The 23,460-nt window shown below is 39.7% G+C and overlaps 1 protein-coding gene across 4 annotated transcripts in view; it reads right to left on the bottom strand.

Annotated features, from left to right (window-relative positions):
• The window catches only part of psme4a (proteasome activator subunit 4a), a 36,993-nt gene that overhangs the window by 9,487 nt on the left and 4,046 nt on the right, over positions 1-23,460 (bottom strand). The window contains exons 4-35 of one of the 4 annotated variants that reach the window (XM_084736627.1): positions 21,969-22,025; positions 20,363-20,407; positions 17,881-18,030; positions 16,142-16,205; positions 15,977-16,051; positions 15,476-15,598; positions 15,297-15,389; positions 11,346-11,611; positions 10,996-11,182; positions 10,797-10,886; positions 10,633-10,697; positions 9,719-9,869; positions 9,529-9,627; positions 9,357-9,426; positions 9,170-9,237; positions 8,184-8,399; positions 5,885-6,042; positions 5,637-5,732; positions 4,438-4,493; positions 4,284-4,340; positions 4,101-4,156; positions 3,738-3,836; positions 2,955-3,017; positions 2,771-2,866; positions 2,466-2,597; positions 2,143-2,352; positions 1,708-1,844; positions 958-1,011; positions 742-871; positions 558-639; positions 286-439; positions 101-170 (exon numbers count right to left, since the gene is read on the bottom strand). In XM_084736627.1, coding sequence (XP_084592753.1) covers positions 101-170; positions 286-439; positions 558-639; positions 742-871; positions 958-1,011; positions 1,708-1,844; positions 2,143-2,352; positions 2,466-2,597; positions 2,771-2,866; positions 2,955-3,017; positions 3,738-3,836; positions 4,101-4,156; positions 4,284-4,340; positions 4,438-4,493; positions 5,637-5,732; positions 5,885-6,042; positions 8,184-8,399; positions 9,170-9,237; positions 9,357-9,426; positions 9,529-9,627; positions 9,719-9,869; positions 10,633-10,697; positions 10,797-10,886; positions 10,996-11,182; positions 11,346-11,611; positions 15,297-15,389; positions 15,476-15,598; positions 15,977-16,051; positions 16,142-16,205; positions 17,881-18,030; positions 20,363-20,407; positions 21,969-22,025 — 3,469 coding nt within the window. Of the gene's footprint in view, positions 1-100; positions 171-285; positions 440-557; positions 640-741; positions 872-957; positions 1,012-1,707; positions 1,845-2,142; positions 2,353-2,465; positions 2,598-2,770; positions 2,867-2,954; positions 3,018-3,737; positions 3,837-4,100; positions 4,157-4,283; positions 4,341-4,437; positions 4,494-5,636; positions 5,733-5,884; positions 6,043-8,183; positions 8,400-9,169; positions 9,238-9,356; positions 9,427-9,528; positions 9,628-9,718; positions 9,870-10,632; positions 10,698-10,796; positions 10,887-10,995; positions 11,183-11,345; positions 11,733-15,296; positions 15,390-15,475; positions 15,599-15,976; positions 16,052-16,141; positions 16,206-17,880; positions 18,031-19,725; positions 19,894-20,362; positions 20,408-21,968; positions 22,026-23,460 lie in introns of those variants that run through there. The other 3 variants (XM_084736628.1, XM_084736629.1, XM_084736630.1) reach the window with 3 other exon arrangements.

Here is a 23,460-nt window from a genome sequence, read left to right as displayed (position 1 = left end):
TGAAAATGAACTTCACTGTATGTAGCCAACATTACTTTGCATTATTGTGTGTGTAATATTTGTCATAGAGGATGTGTGAGGTGTACAGAGGTACACAAACCTCTGTCATCTCCTCTCTGGACAGATTCTGTTTGGGCTGCTCCTCCAGCGGCGCATACATCAACAGTTTCCTAGAGAACAATAATGAGGTGATGGTAAATAAAAACATGAAAGGTGTTGTTGGACAGATGAGAGAAACCAATAAAGACAGTCCAGTAAATAAAACAGCCACTATAAAATGAGAACCTTGGCCAGCAGTAGTATCCCCAGTGAGTCTTCTCCACAAACACGCAGCCATCCCAGTCCTGCTGTGTGCGTGGCAGGCTGCTGCTGTTATACTGGAGCCACTGGTTGTCTTGACGGTCCCCTGCTATCATATCATTTAGCTCCTTCACTCCACCTACCAAAGATAACATTTTTTTAAATGAGCTTTAGAAACTATAATTAGAATGAAAATGAGATACAAAAACTGTCATGTTCATACACAAGAAAACTAAAAAAAAAATAAAGAAGCTTACAAAGCTCAGATGGGCTGATGGGGACTTTCTTATGTGGTCTCTTTATTTGCTTCATTATGCCTGCCACAGCTGATATCGCCACCTGATGGACAAAATAAGACATTTCAAACAAAATGCAACAGGGAAGACTGGAATGCATCCACAGCACTACTACAATTTGTCTCATGATGTGTGTATGCCAAACCTTGCGGACATAGAGGGAGTCATGGTTGAGGCTTTTGACAAAGAACGTGACGGCAGGTGGAGGGAGCTGGTGGTCATCTCTCAGCAGCAACGACAGGAAACCGATTGCAATGTGTTCAAACTTCCAAGGCCTGGAAAGTTAAACAAAGCAGGTGTTACAAGCAGTAATAAATTCATCTAAATGGGATATGCTGAGGCAGATATTACATTAACTTACATGTTCCTGTTGTTGATGCAGTCCAGCAGATCACCAATGAGGTGTTTGTATCTCCTACAAAAACACAGAACAAAATTAGCACCTATTATGTAACCAAACCCATCTGATTCTAAGTTAAAGGAGAACTCTAAAATATACTTACTGTAATAAATCATAAAATGACCATGACATATCATCAGAGATCAAGGAAATATGTTACGTCGAAACACTGGCTTCTCTGACAACAACACTATAGCTGTTTGAAATTTCTATTCCGGGCCAGAATAACTGTTTTAGTTTGCCTGTTTCAAATTAATGCCGAATGTTTGCTGAATGAATCAGTGTCTGTTTATGAGTCGTAAGAAATCATGAATAATCTTTGAGAATAAGCAGATGTTTTTGGCGTTAAATTGAACAAGATGTTGATGGAGTCTGGCAGGCAGTGAGACAGGCAGCCACTGAACTCAAACTCCAGAGTGTGTATTTTCAGAGCAGTGGGCTTTTGGTTTCTGGATAACAAGCTTAACTTCAGATTGAAAGACAACTGACAGATATAAACAGCTGATCAGCTTACAGTGTCAAGCAACACGCTTCGACCATATGTCGTACATCAAATAGAGATTCAACCCATATTATTTATCATTTAAAGCTCCAATTCACTATTTGAACTTTGTACTCATATTTCCCGTTTTCATATCAAAGAAGAGGGCGAGTCTTATTCAAGAGAGCTGCAGGGTCTTTGGCGTGGTGATGATGCTGATGTGAACTTACTCAACAGACTCGGAGTTCTTGAGCTCCTGCCTCCTCTGACCCTCTGCTGCTTCTTCCTCTGAGGGAACAGGATCCTCAGGAAAAGGGTTTCCGGTGATCATCAGTTGTTTGGCCACAGCGCGGCACTCACTGGGGATCTAAAGGGAGGAAAAAGATAACACATGTATTATCAGAATTAATTTGTCTAAACATGCGGAAGGGGATGGAACTTAAAGCAAAACAAAGCAAAAAGGCAGACATGCGGGAGACTGAACAAAATGAATGGATGAAAAACAAAATGAACAACTGCCGCCCATTTTTGCATGTATCACAATATCATCATACAGTGGTTTTGAGAAACGATACACTATCACAAAACATAATATCATGATGCTCAGGTGTATCGATATTTCCTTAAACCCCTATAGTAAAAAGAGTTCTTAGCGTTTTTCTTACAGCAAAGTCGATGCCAATGGTCTCATACTGGCGATGGATTTTGTCTGCAAGGTCGTCAAAGAGCCGCACAATGGAGGGCTTCTCCAGAGACATGGCTGAGCTGAGACCCGAGCGCACAATGGCAGGCCACGTCAGAGCAATGCACTCCCAGTCATGCAAATTGGCCAGGCACACTCCGCTGTGATTCCCCAGAAGACAGTACAAGGCACCCTGCAGACGTACAGAGTATGTTTATGAGAAAACAGGAAATGTGACTTCTTGAAAATATAAAAACTTTGCTTTGCTAGAGCAGGACACAGACGTGCCAGAGAGGAACAACATACTTTGAACTGCTGCTGTGTGACACTGCTGTTGTCCGGGTTGAGAAACTCCAAGACGTGGGGGATCAAATCTCTGCAGCAGAAATTGTAGGTTCCCAGTGCAGTGAACAACACATTCTGAGCTCTGCTACGAACCTGGCAGGTAATAAAAAGTATCAATTATAGTATCATTTATACACACTAGTCAAATGACTTCTACAATTATGTTATGTCATGTGATTAAAAGGTTAAAACAAAACAGGAAGAAAACAAATGCCTTGGTAAGATGTAGATAGACAGATTGGTGCAAAGTGTCCTGTGAAACTCACTTGACTGTAGGTGCTTGTGGAGAGCCTCAACAGATCTCTCATCAGCTCCTGGTGAATGCTCCTGTACTGACATCCTTCCACTGTCAACTTTCGCAGCTGATAAGACACAATGATTTACAGTTAAGACATAGTAATGTAGTAAAAGTAGTATAGTAAAAAGTAAAATTCTCTCTTGATGATTTACCTCATGCTGCAGCATGACTCTGTCTATTAGCAGAGCTCTGATGTGCTGCTTTCTGCCATGAAGCTGCAAATACAACAGCAAGGCATTAGGAATTGATGGTCAGTTTTAAACACAAGATAAACTATTAGTGTCTCTAAGGCTCCGATCAGAGAGCACACAGTTTTGGCAGTGAGAGGCATCTTTTCCCAGTTGTTTTCTATAGAAAGGAAGCATTTTGGATGCTGTTTTTGCAAGGGCACTCTGAATGCCTCAAGCTGAAAAAACTTCAACTCAGAGCAGAAAACTGTTCAATGTTATTTGCATTTTTTACCCTCTTTCCAATCAGAATATAAATTCAGAGACAATCCTTCTGTGGTGGCCATGCAGAGCTATATGATTTCACCAACTGTAGTTACCATGATTTTAACAGAAAACAGTAGCCTGGAGGCAAATTAATGTGGTACATAAGATTTGTTAATGCGGTACATGTGTCTACAGCCAATCACTGCAAGTGTTCTTCAACTTGATGCGACATGTGATTGGCCCACTACCGAGTGTCGAGTGTGGTGTATTTGAAAGAGCTGGGAATTCAGAGTGCCAACATGCCATCTGTATGTTGGAAAGTGTGACTATAATACATGAATGTTTCATTCACATGATGGGTATCAAACTTTTAACTTTCTTATTGGTATTGATATCAAATTAAGGGTATTGGTACTACTATCACATTTTCTAAGCTATACCCAGCCCTACTAACAAGAGTACAAAAGTAACCAAAGTAAAATATCATGTCAGATTTCTCACTCTGTTTTCCATTGATTTCTTCACGAGGCTGAAGCTCTTCCATCGGGAGTCAAACTCGTGTTTGTGAGAACCTTTGAAATGCAACAGGTCACTGATGATCTGAAACGCATCACAAACAAAGATAGATTAGTGTTGGAAAACAGCCATTGGCAAGAGCCTTTGTACAGTCTTTAAGAGACTCAAAACAATAAATGAGAGTCAAATAAAATCAGTGCCTATTCCTATACAACGTCCCACAAAGCACTGCTCCACTGCGGCTTTCTAGGAAATATCGTGTGTGTGAGTGTTTTGTTTTAAGGATTTGTTATTGTAGCCAAATATATCAAGACTTGGAAGATGGAAGTGATGTTATTGTCTGCTCACCTTGATGATGGAGAAAAGAGACTTGGTATCGTCTTCTGAGTGCTCCAGAATGTAATCTGAAAGAAGTAAAGGAACTCAGAAGACAGGACAGAGACCTACGGTGTACTGCGATGAAAGTGGCTACACCTTTGTTTGAGACATGGCTGTAAAACAAAGACAGGTCACAAGTGGGTAAACACTTACGCAGCAACTGTCTCATCACACTGCAGACAGCATCTCTGTAGTTCTCTCTGGATTGATCTGCAGGTAGAGATAATATTACAGTGTCAGATTAATACCCCAACAAACATTTACATCTACTGAGAGCAAAATTATTATCACCAAGTGACGTACGCACCGTACTCCATTCCTGTGTAGAGGGTGGTCTCATCCAGATTCACCATGCTATGGACCCTGGGGGGGCAAGGCAGGTTCAAAGCCAACTTTACTATTTGTCTGAAAACAAATTCTGTAGAAATAAAAATGTGTCTCCAAACACCTGTCTTATATTCAGTAGAGATGCACTGATTGGAATGTTCTTCTGATGTTTTTAAAAGTCTGTCCTGTGGATTCCGATTTTCTTTCCTTCTGAGAACTACAATTGAAAGTCACAAACTTTTTTTTAACTTTTCCTCAATAGAAAATTAAATTGTATGTTCATACTAAAATACTGACTAAAGAGCTTTTACACTTTCTTTCTTTCTTTTCATTGTAATGCTTTGCAGTAAGAAAAATTAAAATCAGAGGTTGCACAAGTCTGGATGAGAAGGTCTTCAGGTTGATGCAGTCAACATGGGTTGTTTATGCCAGAACAGGACGTGAGGCTAACTGCCAGACTGTGACTAGTATTATGCTGCTGGCTAACATTAGCCTGAAGAACTAGAAAGTATACCGTTGTTTGGCAACACACCATCAGCTGCTCAGCTGCTTCCGTCTCATCTCTTTTCTTTATCCTGCTCTTGAAGTCTATCACTTCTCTTAATGCCAACAACACGACAGCATTTGTGTGCGTGTGTGTGGCTGTGACATTACGGTCTATGTCTCTATGCAGAATCAAACTGCTTAACTTCACGGATGGCCAGTAGATGGTCAAACTGAAAACTATCCAAATCCAGGCTCTGACTGGGTGACTGGTGCATGCCAAATATTCAGTCCATCATTTTAATATTTAGCAAAAATACTACATTTACACAATTGTAAAGATACGAGTAACTCATACATTCAATGAGGATTTAACTTTGTTCTAAGTATTAGTTGAAATGTGCAAATCCAGTAGGCTTTGATTCATGTATTTAATGGAATATAAGCCATGACTGGTGGATTTAGGTGCTTCAACTGAAACTACTATCTAATGTGAGATCAACAAATCTCTCTCTCTCTCTCTCTCTCTCTCTCTCTCTCTCTCGCTCTCTCTCTCTCTCTCTCTCTCTCTCTCTCAAAAACGTAGCACAATTGTTAGGCCTCACTATTTTCCTAAAGGACACAAGAAGTTTCTCTGTGTCCATTTCTGGTTTTCTTGGTCATGAGATAGCTCAGTTTGTGAATGCAAATGCTTACAGTTCAGGGATGGGCTCTCCCTTCAGTGGAGGCATCAGGCCCCCAGCTCCCAGAAGGCAGTGCTGAACAATGGTCAGGCTCTGCAGGACATCATCTCTGAAAAACATAACACCTCTCATTTATATGCAGTTGTAAGCCAAACAAAGCAAACGCACTGGACTGAATCCAGTCTAAAGCTGGTGACTGCAGCTGAGATCAAAATTACATTATGATTTTTGATTTGAACACTCAGACTTGTTCCCCCTCACCTGCTCATGTCCTGTTCTCCCTGTGCAAATCTCTGAAGGCGCTGAAGTTCCGGCTGGAGGATCAGGTCCAGTAAATAAAAAGCAAAGGACGTCTCCTCAACACTGGGCACATGCCACCGGATATCCAGATTCCAAAGGTCTCCAGGCCGACCCCAGTCCTGCATGGCATAAACACATCAAGCAAACCTTATACTGTTTATATGCTACTTGTGTTTTTTATTCACCTTCTAATAAAAATGAACAAATTTTGGTTTTTTTGTGGCTTGGATATCAAATATAAATGTGTCATCAGAAGTAAAAGCAAATGGAATTTGGTATTTTCTGATCTGGTTTGGATTAAATTAATATGTGAGAATATAGTTGATAGGAACTGAATATCTGCCAATGCAACTTTTATCTCAACACAGAGACTTGCCAGTTGGGGGCAGCACTTTTTTGTCTCTGATAGAATTGCCAGTTTCAAGCACACTGAGATGGACAGAGATAGGCAAAGCTGTATTTCAATAAATAAACAAATATACAGCCAAAAGTCACTAAATAAAGTCATGATTTACAAAACTAGCTCTATTGACACTACTGTTTGTGTGTTTAATTTGCAAAGTAAAGGGTATGAGCTGTATCACTGCATTAAAAAGATATCAATATGTGAATCTGGTTGATGCATTGTGGTAACCACCGGTGAAACATCTGATCTGCCCTGCAGTACAGGAGACAGTAATCCAGCCAAGTGATCTAGTAACCATGCTTCTACAACAGAAGAGACTTAATGGGATCAAAGTAAAGTCTGTCTTCACTGACAAACAGTCTACAGAGAGGAAAGCAGATCATTAATCAAACCAGGTCACAGAGCGCGCCACAGGGAGCTGTCTGGATTACCTGGTTTAATGACAAATGTCTGTGATTGCTAGTGTTTCATGCAATACAGATAAATTATGTGGGACAGACATACTGCTGGTTACACATTAAAGGAATGGGTCACTCTAAAATGAAAAAAACATTTTTTTCTCCTATCAGTGGTGCAATTTATCCATCTAGATTGTTTTGGTGTGAGTTGTCAAGATTTTAATGCATCAGCTGTACAGATATCTGCCGTCCCTCCAGTATAATGGAAGCAGATGGCAGTCAGCTTGTGGTGCTTAAAGTGCCAAAAATACATTTGGAAAAACTCAAAAGCAATGTCTCTGAAGTTTCAAGTAGGAATTATTTTCCACTGTAGGAAGCATTTCTATTTAGTACCATCGAGTTCCATAGTATTCAAGAGAAAGTAGGCATCTCCACGGATGATATCTCAAAAACACGGCATCTCACACCAAAACAATCTGGATGGATGTTCCCAGTGTATCTCCATGGTTCTCTGAGCTAAACTGAAGACTTTTTAAGACCTTTTTTACTACCAGTACCAAGTGCTTGAATTTAGTAAATCATTATAATCCTCACAGTCATATTGCCTGGAATAGGCTTAATGCACTCGTATTTTGGATTCTGCTGCTACTTTAAAAACAGCACTTTTTAAGGTTATTTTTCATTACTACATAACTGCTTTCTGAAGAATTTTATTGTAAAAAGGAATAAATTCAGAGCAGGATTAGAATTGAATATTTCAATATAACTAAATGTTTCTCCAGGTAAACAGTGAACAGCAAAGACTCTATAAACTCAGTAATATCTCACTGGAAATATTTGAGATTTGAAACTAGAGTAAACAGTCAGATGACATTCAAACAGCTTTCACTTAGCTGGTTTGTGGCAATCGGATGTTAGCCGAGCCAAACAGACAGACACATTATAGTACTGGCTTTTTACTTGCCAAGTTTTATGTCACTTACTTACTGTAATGAGCGTAGCTGTCAGCTAATCTTCAACTTAGGTTCACTTTACTGTCTCTGCTGTTCACTGACTTGCTCTGTGTGTGTGGGATTGTGTCTGTGTGTGTGGAGGAGCAGCTCCGACACACAGTAGGGGTAAGGCTGCAGCATGATAATCAACTGCACTTGTGCATTTGACAGTTAATTATGACATTATGGTATTTATATAATCCTACGAAAAAGAAAAAAATTAAGACCATTGTTAACAAAATTCAATACTTTTAAAGGCCTTAATTTTAGACTTTTAAATCCAATACTTTTTTGTACTACTTTAAACCCTGCTTTAGCTGATATCCCTAAACTCTGCAACTCACATAAAAGAAAAATCCAATAAATTGCTAAGGTAAGGTAAGAAGAAAAACATATATTTTTGGATTTTTAAAGAAAATTTTATATGGATCAGCTGATTAAACTTCTGAACTCAATATTATTACCTTGATGGGTAAGTAGTCACTGATGGGTTGATGGAAGCCCCCTGGGACACTGCAGTACTCCGTGGGGTAGATGAGGGCGGTGGAGCGAAGGATGTGGTGCAGCAGGTTGCAAGACAGAGTGTAGCCCTGCTTGCACTTGAGGTGGAGAGTCAACTGCAGAATCTGGACCAGGTCCGAACGATAGGGCAGGATCTTGTCACCGTCCACCCGAGTCACCTGAGGTGCACATGACAAGGAAGGGAAAATACAAAATGTCTCACTTGCAGAGGTCAATTTTTTCGATAAGACTTAGGGGCACCAAATTATGGAACACTTTTTCCCACCTGGCAAAAAACTGTTCTTCTGTAAAATGTTACAAACGCCACTTAAAAACTGCTTTTACTCAGGTACTAATCATTTTCCATTTCAAAATTACATATTTTTCAGATTCTTCTTTATATTTTTGAGAACACATTTGACATCTAGCTTCCTTTCCTATTTCAAATCCTTAATAAACGAGGCAAGTGAGTCCTTTGAGAACTTGCATTTACACACTGTAGCCATTGTGTCCTACAGAGAAAGTTGAAGTTTCCACAAATATTTGTGCCCAAGGAGGACATAACCGAAGCGTTGCTACCTATACTCATTATTTTCTCTTAACATATTGCATAAATATTATATATATATATAATAATTTCATTTTCACAGTGCCCATGGAAACAATGATCAACCTAGCCATAAAGGTGGTTTCCATATGCAGAAAAGACATCAACTTTTGCGATAACTTCAGTAACCATGTAGGAGGCATCCTCCCCACAGAAAAACATGGGCCATAAAAGTCCAGATTTCGTGGCCTCTGGTACACTTTAATGCCACTCTTCCATCATATTCATAGGAAAGTTGTGTATATTTATTTGTTATCCTTGCCATTTTTGTGCATTTCCTAAATTGTGCAAAATAAAAAGTAAATACCAATTTGTAAATAAATTGTGAGTGGTCTAAATCACCTCAGACAGTAGCTGGAGATTCCACAACAACTCCTTGTCAAGCTCCTCCTCATTCAACACTTCCTCATCTGTAAAAAAGAAAAAAAAAGTGTCAGTCAAATGACAAAGAGTCATGGAACAAAACAGGAGTCATGCATTTTAAAACCTCCTCTTATGGAATGCTTATCCATGTGTGGCGAGCACTTACTGACAGCAATTTGGTTTATGGCATTACAGCAGTGTGGCACAAACATCTTGAGTGACTCTGCAGGGTGACACTGGAAACAGAAGCACAACAAGGAGGAAGATAGTAAATTAATAGGCTACAAGAGGTTTGATACTGTGAGCTCACCGGAAGAGTTTGAGTGGCCAAGACTAACCTTGGCAGCAGCTCTGCACATGTCAGCCACCATTCTCCCAGAGACTCGTGTCTCAAAGATGTTGGTGGTTGCAAAGTTGAACACTTTTTCCAGAGCCACCTGTTAAAACAATATCACACATTTGTTCATATGCATGTGCAGTACATACAAATGCAAAATGAGAAATCAGACAAGTGCATGAAGTCTTAACCTTGAAGATATCCAATGAGCACTGTGTGAGGATGGTGCTAAAGGTGGAAGACAAGCCAAGCTCTACCAGACTCTCCAAATGAGTCATTTTCTCTGTTTCTGTTTCCTCTCGTGTTTGCTCCAAAGTGCTGCTGTCTATCAGGGCAAAGCATCTGTGCAGATAAGAAAAAACACTTCAGTTAAAATGTTATTTCACTCAAATACCAAAGAGGGAAAATACTTCTTTGGCTGATGCCAAAACTGACATTAGGGAGTCAAGAAATTCCAATATCAATATATTATTTATGAAGAATATAATATACCGAATATAGAATATATAATTAAACACATTTTAGCAACAATCCATCAAAAGTGGTTAACACCTGGATGGCAGGATATTTTACAGTTTAACAACAAATATTATTGTCCTGTATTATAGCAGGGCACTAAAAAGTTTCACCAGCATGTTTAACTATTATAAACAACTGCAAATAAAACCCACCCAAACAAATCAATATCAGTTTAAGTGTATGTTATTTTTAAAATAATTTCAAAAGAAAGAGCAACGACAGAGCAATGTTTGGCTTACATACAAGCAGTTTCCTGTTGGAAAAGGCTGTCTATCACAAGGTAAAGCACTTAAAATATTCTAAATACAGCATACACTTCAACTAATTGTTTTGTTTTTTTCTGGTGGCCCTTTAGTTGTGTGCCTAAAATTTTTGCTGCTAACCCTGTCGACAGAAGTACATTGCTTATCTTCCTACAATGGGACTCCTGCTGCTGCTGATATACTGACTATGGATAAGTGCTTTACACAAGCCCACTTCAAACAATCCAAACTATCCCTTAAATTTGGTTGACCAAAGGAATGCAGTAAAGTCACTGCCATCACAGCTGCATTACTGATGAATGTCTTGTCAAAACTCCATGTACCTGTCCATGAACTGGAGCACAAAGTCTTCAAACTCCGCTGAGGCTGAGCACATCTCTCTTTCCACCTGGAAGTCGTAGAAAAGACATGAAAAAGCTGCACACATGGATCATTTAATACCTTGCATTTCATTATGACAAGGGGGTGAAAAATAACGGTGATTCACCTCCGTCAAGTCAGTTCTTTCATGTAGGGCAGACGAACAGTCCACCAAAGGCACAAGAGTCACAAACGTAGCAATGAACTGGAATGTGATCTGTAGGGAGAGGAATAATGTTTATATGAGAAGTTTAACAAACACAAAGCCGCCAAGCCTACAGTGAGAGTGCAGTAAGAAGATAAACAAGAATAATACTGGAGCGCACCATGCACTTGCTGAAGTCATTTGGGTCGACGCCTGGCAGAGCCCTCATGAGCAGGGGCAGCATGTGAGTGGGCCCCTCAGGAAAGCGCTGCCCACCTGACACTAGGCTCCGTGCCACACCAATCATGCAGCTCAGAGTGGCTGTCAGCTGGTGGGGCTCTGTTAGAGTTTCCAGAGCAGGGTACGTTCTTTGGTGGAGACAGAGAACAATTAGCCCTTTGTGTTCATTTCAAAATGCGGCCTTGTCTCTTATCTAAAGTGGAAAACTAGCAACAGTGCTGCAGATTCCTAAGAAGCAGAACCTGGATCAAAGATTTATCTGTGAGATTCTCTTGTTCAGTATAAACTTACTTCTCCAGCACAGGGGGAATGACCAACTCAGGCCTCATCAGGGCGAGGTTTTGCAAGGCCTGGGCTGCGTCCAGACTGCCCGTCTTACTGAACATGGCCAGCAGGACTGGCTGCATCATGCTCTCCACAAAGGCCGTGATGTCCTCCTCCGTGAGCTTGTGGCTGTCTGGTATTGGTGTCAGCCACGTGGGCTTTCTGTAGCGTTCTCGGTGCAGCCGCCGCACCACGCTGGCCGGGAGACGCTGGAGCAGCTTCATGAGCTTCATCTGGAAATGAGGACAGAGGGACAGAGAGACAGATACATGACAAAGGGGTGACACACAGGTGGACAGTGTACCTCCATGTAGTCTGGACAAATGAAGAGGTAGAGGGTATCGTCTGGAGCATCTGGAGACACAGATGACATAACAGACATACAAAGACAAACCAATACACTGTGAACACAGCTTTGTCTACTGGTACGCATGTGAAAATTATGGGATCACTTTAACACAGTCATAATCACTTGAGTTTCACGAATCAAGTTCCATGGGGTACAGAATAACACCTGATATGCAATATACTCTAATTTAGGTACATTTTTTATACTTTTATTAAAAATAGTTCAGTATTAGAAATTCTCAATGTTCGATACTTGGTGTTGGTGAAAAAAGTGAGGTGAATTTTTGCCTTGTGCAGCTTCCAAGGGTGAACTGAATACTCTGATTCTTTCTGTTATTTCCCTACAGTCTCATTTTCACCGTCTCTTCTCTGTACATCTGTACGTTTACAAAGTACAAAGTACATCAGATGAGAACAGAATCCAATGCGACTCGTGGTGTTTACTCCTCGAGAAGCTCCAGCTCCAACACTGGCTCTCTGCTCCAGAGTTCCCCAGGGCTCAGCAGCTGTCTTTCACTGAGCAGTGGCTTTGTCCGCCAGGTCTTTCTCAGACATTTGGCAAAGCCCTGCAATCCTTGCACATTTTTTTTTTTTGCTCAAGTTGAATATTTTCAGCTCACTGTTGCAGATTACATTGAGTTATTTGGGGTTTTGTTTTGGTGCTTTTTAGAACATTTAATAGTTACAGAGCATAGGTCACTTGTGAACCAAGTGGCTCTATAGTGTCAGCCAGCAGCCAGCATCCAGCAGAAATTACACACTCACAATGTAAATTTAAAAACATTATACCTGAATAAAAAAAGAAAATGTGATTGTGTTGCTGGAGTAAGGTCTTCGTAGAAATGGCCCGATGGTGTTGGTGAAATCATGGTTTGTAGTTTCAGAACTATTCACAGAATAAAACATACATGTGTATATACAAAATTTATTAACATTTGATTCAATAAATATGACAATAGATTAGGAATTTGCTGTCAAATATATTAATTTAAAATAAAACAGTTCAAATTTCATTGTAAATATATTTTGTACAAACTGTTGGTCTCATGATTTTGCAACACGTTTGCTGTATGTCTAGGTTTAATGTCCCTTGTGAACGTTCTGCTACTGATCTGTTAGGTATCGAGTATCGAGCCAGTATTGTTTTAATTTCAAGTACCGACACAAAACTTGTTACTGGTATCAAAGTCAAAATTTTGGTATTGTGACAACACTAGTGACATGACGTTTATAATTTCTGCTTCTCGTCCAGTGAGTGGCTGGGCTGACTCTCTGAAAAGAGGTAAAAGTTCTTGTTTACCCAGGATAAATCATGTCCTCACCTCAGTAGTACATTTTACTCTTAGTTGATTGCAAAACAGTGTTTACATGTAACAAAACTACAGCTGAGTGGATGAACATCTCATGTGTATCCAAGCAACAGCCTAGAATACACACAAACTTGTTACCCCTGCCAAAAATGAGGGATTGTGTATTGAGGACACGTTGCTGCCTGCCATGCTTCAAGGCTAGTAGAGGAGGACCCTCAAAACAGAAAGGCATGTGGCCCGGCGCCCAGTGACCTTTAATAGCATTGCAACCGTCTCACTCACATGTCCTCTAGTCATTTCTGAAGTCAAAACTGACGTAAACCCTGACCACCCGCGAGATTCAAGAAGCTTCCTAGAAAAACTGACGACGCGTGACTGCGCCCTCTGTCACTGTAAAGACTGCTGCCGTGTGCCATGGTATGCTGTGTTAACACGGTGCCGGAAATATAACTGGAACAAGCTGGATGAGTGATGCCTCTAAACTCACTGGGAGCATGCAATTAGTTTATAATAATTCTCATGTTTCTCACACATTCTCGCTAAGACGTGAACTCAAGTGTTAATATAATGACATCACTTTAAATGATGACAATATTTGTGAAAATTTTGAATTAATTCCAAAAAAATGTGAAAAACATAAATAAATACAGAATGCAATGATTTGCCCATTCTTGTATTCAGTTGAATACACTACAATGACAAGATATTTAATGTTCAAACTAATAAACTTTACTGTTTTTTTGTAAATATGCACTCATTCCAAATTTGATGCCTGCATCAACTTTTTAAAAAAGTTTGGTATAGGAGCAATAAAAGTCTGGGGAAGTTGTGGAATGCTTAAAAAACACCTGCATGGAACACTGCACAGGTAATCAGGTGATAGGATCATGACTGGGTATTAAAGGGGAACAGTCCAACAGTTCAAGTACAACAATTCTCAACACAAAACTGCAAAAAATGTAGGAATTTCATCCTCTCCAAGAAATCTCTGCACATAAGGGGCAAGGTTAAAAAATGACAATTAAGGAACACTTTGGAAAACCGTTGTCAGTAAACACAGTTTGTCACTGCATCTACAAATGCATCTTAAGACCCCATGTGAAGCAAAGGTCATATATAAATTACATCCAGACATTGCAGACTTCTCTGGGATGGACTGACGCAAAGTGGAAAAGTCTTCTGTGATCTGACGAGTTCATATTTCTGATTGTTTTTAGAAATCATGGATGTATTCTGGACTAAAGGGGGAAAGGGCCATCCAGATGGTATCGGGGTGTGTCCCATGGCATCATGGGTAACCTGCACATCTGTGAAGGCACCATTAAAGCTGAAAGGTACACACGGGTGTTGGGGCAACATATGCTGCCATCCAGACATCGTCTTTTTCAGAGATGTACCTGCTTATTTCAGTAAGACAATGTCAAGACACATTCTGCATGTGTTACAACAGTGTGGCTTCGCATTAAGAGAGATCAGGTACCATATTGACCTGCCTGCAGTCCAGACCCGTCTCCCATTTAAAATGTGTCGTGCATTATTAAGTACAAAATATGGCAACAGAAACCCCTGAGTGTTGTTACAATAAAAGGTGATGTATCACAGTGGGAACAGGCTCCTGTCCCAACTTTTTTGGAACATGTTGCAGGCATCAAATTCAGAATGACTTTATATTTAAAAAACAATAAAGTTAATCAGTTTGAACATTAAATATCTTATCTTTGTACTGTGTTCAACTGAATTATATTGAAGTTTTGCAAATCATTGCATTCTATTTTTATTTACATTTTTGCAACTTTTTTGGAATTGGGGTTTGTACTTAGAAAGTTTGAAGTGAGTGGGCCTCAGTTTTGAAAAACATGATCTCTTGTATTTCCCTGCACTATTCATAGTTGAGCTACATTTGAATAAAATTTTAATGACAGTTGTGGAGTTGTTTGCTTATGTTGCTGCCACTTGAAATCAAATCTGATCCAGCCACACCTACACAGTTCTGATAAAGCAGAGTAGCTCTGCTTTGGAGTGTTAAACTAACACATAATAAATAATCATTTAGAATATTTTCTTTTCTTCAACCTTTAACTTTGTCACTTATTTAGTCATTAGTCATCATGTTATTGTGAATTCTTTAGGCCATGATAATCATGTAGTTATTATGTAGAGCTGCTGCTGAATTTCTAACAGACAGTGTAATGGCGTAGTTCACATTCTTTATGGTTTCTTGAGTTCCACAATCATCCAAAAGAAGTAAGAAATGACTCACCAACCAGCGGCCATGGTTTGAGGGGTGGAAGAAGGATGCAATACTGTTGAAAAGGCCACTGAGCTGTGCTTGAGCTTGCTTGCTGGGTCCTCCCTGAAATTGAGTGTCACTGTAAGAATAATTCTTATACCAATTGTTGCTGCAATTATTTACACATAATATCTGACGAATGAACTAACCAGGAGAGAAGAGATCCAAAGCACCACATGGCTGATGTCGTAGGCATTGGTGACATATCGTGGTACCATCATCTGACTGGTCCCCACAGGGAGATTTAGACTCCTCAAAACTCTGGTGAAAATCTGAAATGTGAAAATTAGAACAATTCCAAGTTTCATATTCCATGTGTGATTATTTTGATGACCAAAATCCCATGACATTCAATCAGGTTTAACAGGTCAGGAGTGTGTGTTTATTTTTATCAGTAGCACATGCTGTTGTTGTCAAAAAGCTTGGGTCCAAACAGTCACTCAGTTAAAACACAAACATGATGCAAGTCACTTTCCGTCAGTTAAACCGAGATCAACAAGGAAACTTGATATTTTGTTTCTCTGACAAGCAGCAGTGACTATGAAATACACACCATGACCCACACACAGGGGGACATGTGCCTCAAGTCTCAAAACAAACCAGTACTAACTACTGTAATGCATGGTAGAAAGAATAAAAAGACAACAAACCTTAGGGATGTAAGGGTCCCAGTCGATGTAGCCAATGTTGTCATTGGCCAAGCGAGCAAAAAGATTGACCAGATGCTACAAAAACGTAGGACAACATGTTACACTGGGAAGACAGAAATACTGACCATTGTACATCCAGGCATTTTAACAAATTAAGCCACTCACCATTTCCCAGCTTGGAAGATTTTGCACAGACACCCATAAATTGATCAACTCGTCGAACCACAACCTGTGAGACAAACAAATGGTTACACAAGCAGAAGACAAGCCTACAGAGTACATACATACGTGATATTTAACATACAGGTGTCAAGGGAAATTTAGGATTCGGGAAGAGTAGGATCGGCAAGACTCATGTCCTTTATCATTTACAATCTTCACTGACTCATTTTATAGATACATTTGCAAAATAACAAGTTAGGGTAACACTTTGTTTTATGTGTCCATAATTATAAGAATAAGAATAATTTCCTGAAAATGTACAAGAAGTTTCCAGTGAAGACCTTTGTAGTTTGGTGTTGATTATAGAGGAAATATAGACATCATACTGTAATATCATATCAAATCACAGCTAAGATTTAAGGCTGCTCAGTCTGGTCAGGAATGGGACAAAAATGGGACCCAGGCAAGACAAGGTACGAGAAACCGTCGCAGAGCCTGTTGAACCCACATTACAGAGACCTGTTCCACAACAGTGTGGATTAAGCTGTTTGTACTTGACATGTGAATCTTACTCCGAGCTGACAGGATGCAATGTAAATAACTGCACATATTCATTATCTGTATGTTGTACTTTCTGTGTAGAATGAAGGGACTACAGCTCTAATTTATTTTTTTTATTGTGCAATGTTAATAAATGACCTTCATTCATTGATTCAAATTATTCAATTGGTTAACTTACCATTAATTATTTACAATTACTTAATAGTTTAAGCTGGTTTAGAGTTTCTTTCATCAGTGCACAGCAGATCAGATCAACATGCTGAAATGTGATTTATGTCTATGGGTTGGCATACACATAGGGGCAATTAAAATGGACTTTGGGCAAGTCGACTTCTGAGCCACCTGCCTGACCGGGCAAGTGAAAGAAAAAAAAATAAATAAATAACGGTGAACCCTCGCATGCGAGATGTACCATTTGTGAACTCCAAACCATTCCACAGCGCTGGCTCTGTTCTCAACTGCTCTCAACTGCTGCTCATTGTAAAGGAACTGTGTTGGGCTGAGATCTGAAAGGCACTCTGAAGTCACTGTCATGATCCTGGAAACCTCTCAAGAGTGATTACTTGGTTTGTTCCACTAGCCATAAAGGGATGCGTCTGGTCAGCACTCTGCAACATTGTTAAGGCATTAGGTAGGCAGTGACATTTAAGCGATGCTGCGCCAGTATTAAAGAGCCTAAGAAATAACTCAACACATCTCTACACCACAGTGTGATGATGTGGGAGGGATGGAAAGCAAGGCAATATGTATATATACTATATATACTGATACAAAAATGTGTTGTATTCATCTTTAACAAGCAGTAAATATATTGTGAATCACTAACAGGGATCAGTGTGTGTTTTTAAATCTTACTGGTTAGGAATACATATAAAAATGGAACTGTGTCTTCTAGCACTCCTTTCAATGTGTCACTATGGGATACGCCCCCTCACATATTCACAGAAGCACTTATTTTATTTAGCTCTGAATGGCTGGCAGTAATGACGTCCGCATCGGGTTCCTCCGCCTTCATACAGTATATGGCTGACTCAGCATCGCTCGTCATTCATTCATCTCTCCTCGCTTCAGAAGCCAAGCTATTCTTTACCAGATCTCAAGGCTAACTCGCTCAATTGCCCTCAGACTGGAGCGATATTTGGATCTCCACCATACGTAGGAGAGGGTGAGAAGTTTCTTACTTGAACCCCTTGTGGTGCAGCTCTGGAGGCAGAGTTGTGGGCAGGAAGAGCTCGAAGTAGCTGATTGCTCTTTGCATGGTGACATCAAAGGGACAGAGGAGTGGTCTCCACTCATCCAGCATCTCCTGAGTAGCAGACTCTGAAAAGTATCTGAACAGAGAGACAATAACATTTAGATTGTTTTGTATAATCAGGCCAATGGCAAGTATTATTGATATCATTCAACAGTTTATAAGTATTAGAGGTGTCACAAGTTTTCAAATCCACAGTTCAATCTGACTTTTTAAGAAGAGGATTCAATTCATTTTAAACTTTTTTTTTGAGTTTTGATATTTAAAAGGACAGATCATTGGTTTTATGCCCTGACAACTGTCTACTGTCAAATTCTTCTTTAAAAACATTGTTTATTATGTTATCAAGTGTGACACAGCAGCTGGTAAGCTATGCTGTGTCATCTTTCAAGTGCTGTCTGTTCTGGACACATATTGTTCCAGAATCACAGACTGTCCCAGTATTTTTTCTCTCCACCTTGTGCCATCCCTACAGAGGTATACATGGACACCTGAAGCATCTCAACCAGCAAAGCAGCTCAGAGAGCACCACAAAGATGGACAAGCCTCTTAGGTCATTTATAAATCACACTCTCACACACCTGAACACACTCATGAGATATTGAAGACTGTCAAACAGGCTTAACTTAGATCACCTTCACTCAAATATCTCACAAGACCATATGCTGACAGTTTCAAAACAGTAGCATACAGGAATCATTTAGTCTTAATTTTGAGTTTGTATTCATAAAGTATGTTTGTGTTATGTTCACATTATTGACAGGGGAATGAAAAATATATGAAGGCACAGGAACCCTTCCTGTGCCTTTTTAAGTTAAACTCAAACACTTGTCAAGGCCTTTAAAACTTATCCAGCACCTTCCAACTGTGGTAGATTACATCTTTATACATTTATATTCAAAATTATTATTTCACTTCTTTATCACATTTAATCAGTTGTTATTGTTAACTAGCTCTCCAGGAGCGTTGACTTGAAAAAGTTCACATTAACACGCTTACACAATGGATCGACCATCTTTCTACAGTTGCCACAGGCTTGGACAAACACATCAAATGATTGACTGAGTCCATCATCCGTTGTTTTTAGGGGGCTGATTTTGGCATTTTACTTTGTTAATTTTTGATGGTCTGGACAAGTGACAGGCGCTGCTCCAGCTTAAGATGCTGCACTTGGCTGAAGGACAGTTTGTTGAGCTGGGAGGCAGAGTGAGAGTAAAACAGCGTGTAGAGCCAGACCATTTTCATATCTAACACAGTGAATTAAGGAGTTAATTTAAGCAAACCACAGTTAGTAATTGCTGGAACAGTGGGAAGACTAAACAAGACAGTTTTGTTTGGTTTTTTTTGTGTGTGTGTCTGTCTGTCAAGTTTAAATTAAGTGTGTTTTTTTTGACTAACAGAGGTTACCTTACAACTTCAATTCTGAGTCATTGCTACTTTGATTCTGGCACCCAACAACAGAGAAAGATGATGTTTTAGCCTGGATATGTGACCGACTCTTCAGTTTTTCCTTTGTTTTGCACCATGACGTAATCATGACTTTGGTCCAAAAAGTGTCTATTAAGTCAGGTAATGATTTATTATGTATGTAGTGCAATTACAGTTACAAGCACTTCATCCAAAATCCAAGCACTTGTCAAACCTTGAGAACACTACATTAAAATTCAAGCATTTTCAAGGATTTCTAGCACTTGTATGAACCTTGAAACAAACCAGCAGAAATTTCAATGTTAGAGCGCAATGTTCCACAAATGGGAGATTAAAAGTTATACACCTGGCACATTTTAGCTGTAAGGGTAAATCCTGCGGTTCCACCGGGCTCATAGTCCCACAGGGGGATTTTCATAGTCCATTATGCGCTTGTGTAAACCCTGCAGGTTATTTCAGGTCACGTTGCTTCCTCAGCGATTCCAAATCCACTGCAGGCCTTGAAAAAACTGTTACTTCCAACCACGTCTACTTCCCTCTGCCTTACCACTGATCCACGGTGTCTCAGCAGCTGACCACAAATCACTCTCCCTTCTCACAGAAACAGGAAACTCTCACACAAGACAGAATTAGAGGAGATAATAGGATTATCTGCCTAAGTGCAAATGGAGGGACGATTCCCAGCGCTTGCCTAAAATACCTGCACGCGCACGGCTAGGGTGAATCCAAGCAGGGACCTGCTGGTGACAGCAAAGCTAAAGAATGATGAAGCAATTTAGTGAAGCAACATTTGGATTTGTCACCCACTAACCAACATTTAGGGACTGATTTTTTTATCAGCTCAACGTTACATCATTTTTTTTAATATATCCCTATTAAATCTGGTCATTTCACTAGCAAAGTAAAATGTCAGACTAATGAAGCTCAAATTTTGAAAAGAAGAGTCAGTCACAGACACATAAATGATATCAAGATGTACTTACGGTCTGCAGCTTTTCACAAGTGTTTTCAGCACACTTTCCACAGAGCTGTAATAAACAAAGTGAAAAGGGAATGTCAAAGCATATCTAAACAACCTCTGACACACTGATGCTGTTAGAGTTAAACATTTTCACACAAATGCAACTTGACTTTGATTGCATGCACACAGAAACTTCTTTACACGCCTGATTGGTGTACAGTGAAGGAAAAAACCTTAAGGGCTGGTGTGTAGTGAGGAAACTGTAATCACACATTATTAACAGACTGTGATCACTTCACTGAAATAAAACCCAGTAATTGCTGCCATTAGTGGGTGGCCTTCCTGGCTTATCTCGTGCCAATATACAGATTTCTATGGTAATAGTTCCACTAAATGTTCTGCTTTAACACTTTGTTTAAATGTGGTGGTTTGGCATTTATAACTACTGAGAAAACGTCTTACACATCACAAACACCTGACGTAATTATCTTCACATATAGACTGCAAACACAAGGCTGTGGTCACATAACAGTGTTGAAAGCTCGGGACTAATATAACTACAGCTTTTGAGCCCCCCCCACCCCCCCCGCACACAATCCCACCAATCTGCTTGCATGCAAGCTCAAGCCATGCCTTATTGGAAATGCCCTGCCGGTTCCACACAGCAACTGGTTATTTATCTACACATCATTCAAGTCTTTTTGTAGCTGGCATACTCCACATTTAATACCCTAACAATAGCTGAATTATGAGTGACACTCTGCAAGCCAAACTGCAGCTATCTAAATGCATGTTCCTAGCCCTGTGTTTAGCACTGTAAGCCCACAAAACACAGGCCGCAGACCAGGGTCAAAGTCATGCACTGCAAATCCAACGACAACAAGAACTAGGCAATCTGAGTGTCCCGCTACGGAGCGCTCAGACATTCCAGGAGAAGGAACCTCAGACTACACTACACGACCTTTGTATCTGAGTTGAAGTGAACCCTCACGTTCACACCAACACATTCCAGGAGGGGAGAAACGTGACATGAACTTGTGCTCCTCCATGACTCCTGAAACTGCTGAGTAGTAGTGGAGGTACAGCTAACTTTAAAGCAAGCTACAAGGAGGGATATGTAACAGCAAAACTTAGCCTAAACATGGGCTACAATATAGATAATTGTTGAAAGATGTAATGCATGTAAATACTAATACCACCGCTAAGCTTAGAAAGTAAAAAATGTTATATAATGTATCATATAAAAGTATATTACTTCCTAATATGCTTGACATCAGTTTGTTACTGTACTGCTGCCACATAATCCAGTGAAGATGAAATACTGAGAAACACAACCTGACAGAAATTACAAAAGAAAATATTTTAAAAAAACCTTCACAGTCTATTATCACTCTCTTATAGATGATATGGGGGATTGGAGAAGGGTAAAAAAAAAAACCTTTAGCTGCAGTGCGACAGTCTCCAATATGAGTGAAATGTTAACATTGATTGAGTCTTGATTTTTCTCCTGTCACAAGCTGCATAGGGGTGTCCACTTTTTGTTTTCACATGCAATGTATAAAAAAAAACAAGTAAGTGCCTCAAAGGATGAATTCAAAGTAAAACACAAAGAGAAGTATTGTCCTTACCACCTCTGAACCAATTTTAGCATTATGAGTTTAGAGGATGAACGAGGCCGTGGAGAACTGAATGTGAAAGGAGACAAAGGCATAAAGAACACATTCAGCACACGACAAAAGTGCCAATCACTCAAAAAATATGAACATACTATGCATCATCTTATACAATTTATCAAGTATGCAGAGTATCATGTTTTGTGTGCATTAGTATAGTTTTGAAAGAGGTGAGCTTGTAATCAGCCAAAGCAGCTTGCTTCCATCAGCTGTAACATTAAGTGATGTGCTAGCAAGGCATTTCTGTGATAAACATACAATGTTGCCATAGCACCATAAAAGAGCACCTCGCACTGCTTGCTAAGAACTTCACAGGGAATTTTCAAGGGTTTTGCACAGGGTAAAGTGGCATTTAAACTTCTCTCCAATCAGTTTAAAGATCATAATGGACATTGTTCCTTGAAAAAAGTACAGTTATAAAGGGTATGTGGTGAAAAAAAAAAATCTTCCCCCTTTTGTTCTCCAACAACTGGTCCAATTACACAAATAAAATTAGATCACATTCAAACCAAAGTTATAACAAAATTGGTTTGTGGAAATATTCCCCTTCACATGTAAATACAACCCTGACTCCAAAAAAAGTTGGGACATTGTGTTAAATGTAAATAAAAACAGAGTGCATGATTTGCAAATCTTTTTTGAGCTATATTCAGTTGAATACAGGACAAAGCAAGATATTTGATGTTCAAACTCAAAACTCCATTGTTTTTTGTATTTACACTCTTTCTGAATTTGATGCCTGCAACACATTTCGACCAAGTTGGGACAACTGCAACCAACACAGGGAAAGTTGTGGAATGCTCAAAAAACACCTGTTTGGACCGATCCACAGGTAAACAGGTTTATTGTTAACAGCATCATGATTGGTATTAAGGACGGGATGACGTTCACCACCGGGCAAATAGTCCAACGTTTAAGAATAATGTTTCTCAACACAAAACTGCAGAATTTAGAGATTTCACCATCTACAATCCATAATATCATCATAAGATTCAGAAAACCCAGAGAAATCTCTGCATGCAAGGGACAAGGTCGAAAACCAACACTGAATGCCTCCTCAGGCAGCACTGCATATAAAAGTATATTAAAACAAACATAACTGTATAAATGATATTGCATGGGCTTGGGAACACTTGAAAAACCAGCAGACACAGTTAAGACTCTACCATGCAAAGAGAAAGACAAAAATCAACAATATCCAGAAAAACAAACAACTTCTCTAGGGCCCGAGCTCATCTGAGATGGACTGAGGAAAAGTGGGAAAGTGTGCTGTGGTCTGACGAGTCCACATTTTGGATTGCTCTCAGATAATAATGCTGTGTCCTCAGGGCTAAAGAGGAGGAGGACCATCCAGATTGTAACCAGCGCTAACTTCAAAAGACAGCATCTGTGATGTTATGGGGGTGTGATAGTGCCCATGGCATCATGGGTCAGATCTGTGAAGGCA

The sequence above is a fragment of the Lutjanus erythropterus genome, chromosome 14, assembly GCF_056507025.1.
Source record: "Lutjanus erythropterus isolate fLutEry1 chromosome 14, fLutEry1.hap2, whole genome shotgun sequence".
NCBI classification, from domain to species: Eukaryota; Metazoa; Chordata; class Actinopteri; order Lutjaniformes; family Lutjanidae; genus Lutjanus; species Lutjanus erythropterus.
Note: the sequence above shows the minus strand (reverse complement) of the source record. Positions and strands in the feature narration are given on the sequence as shown.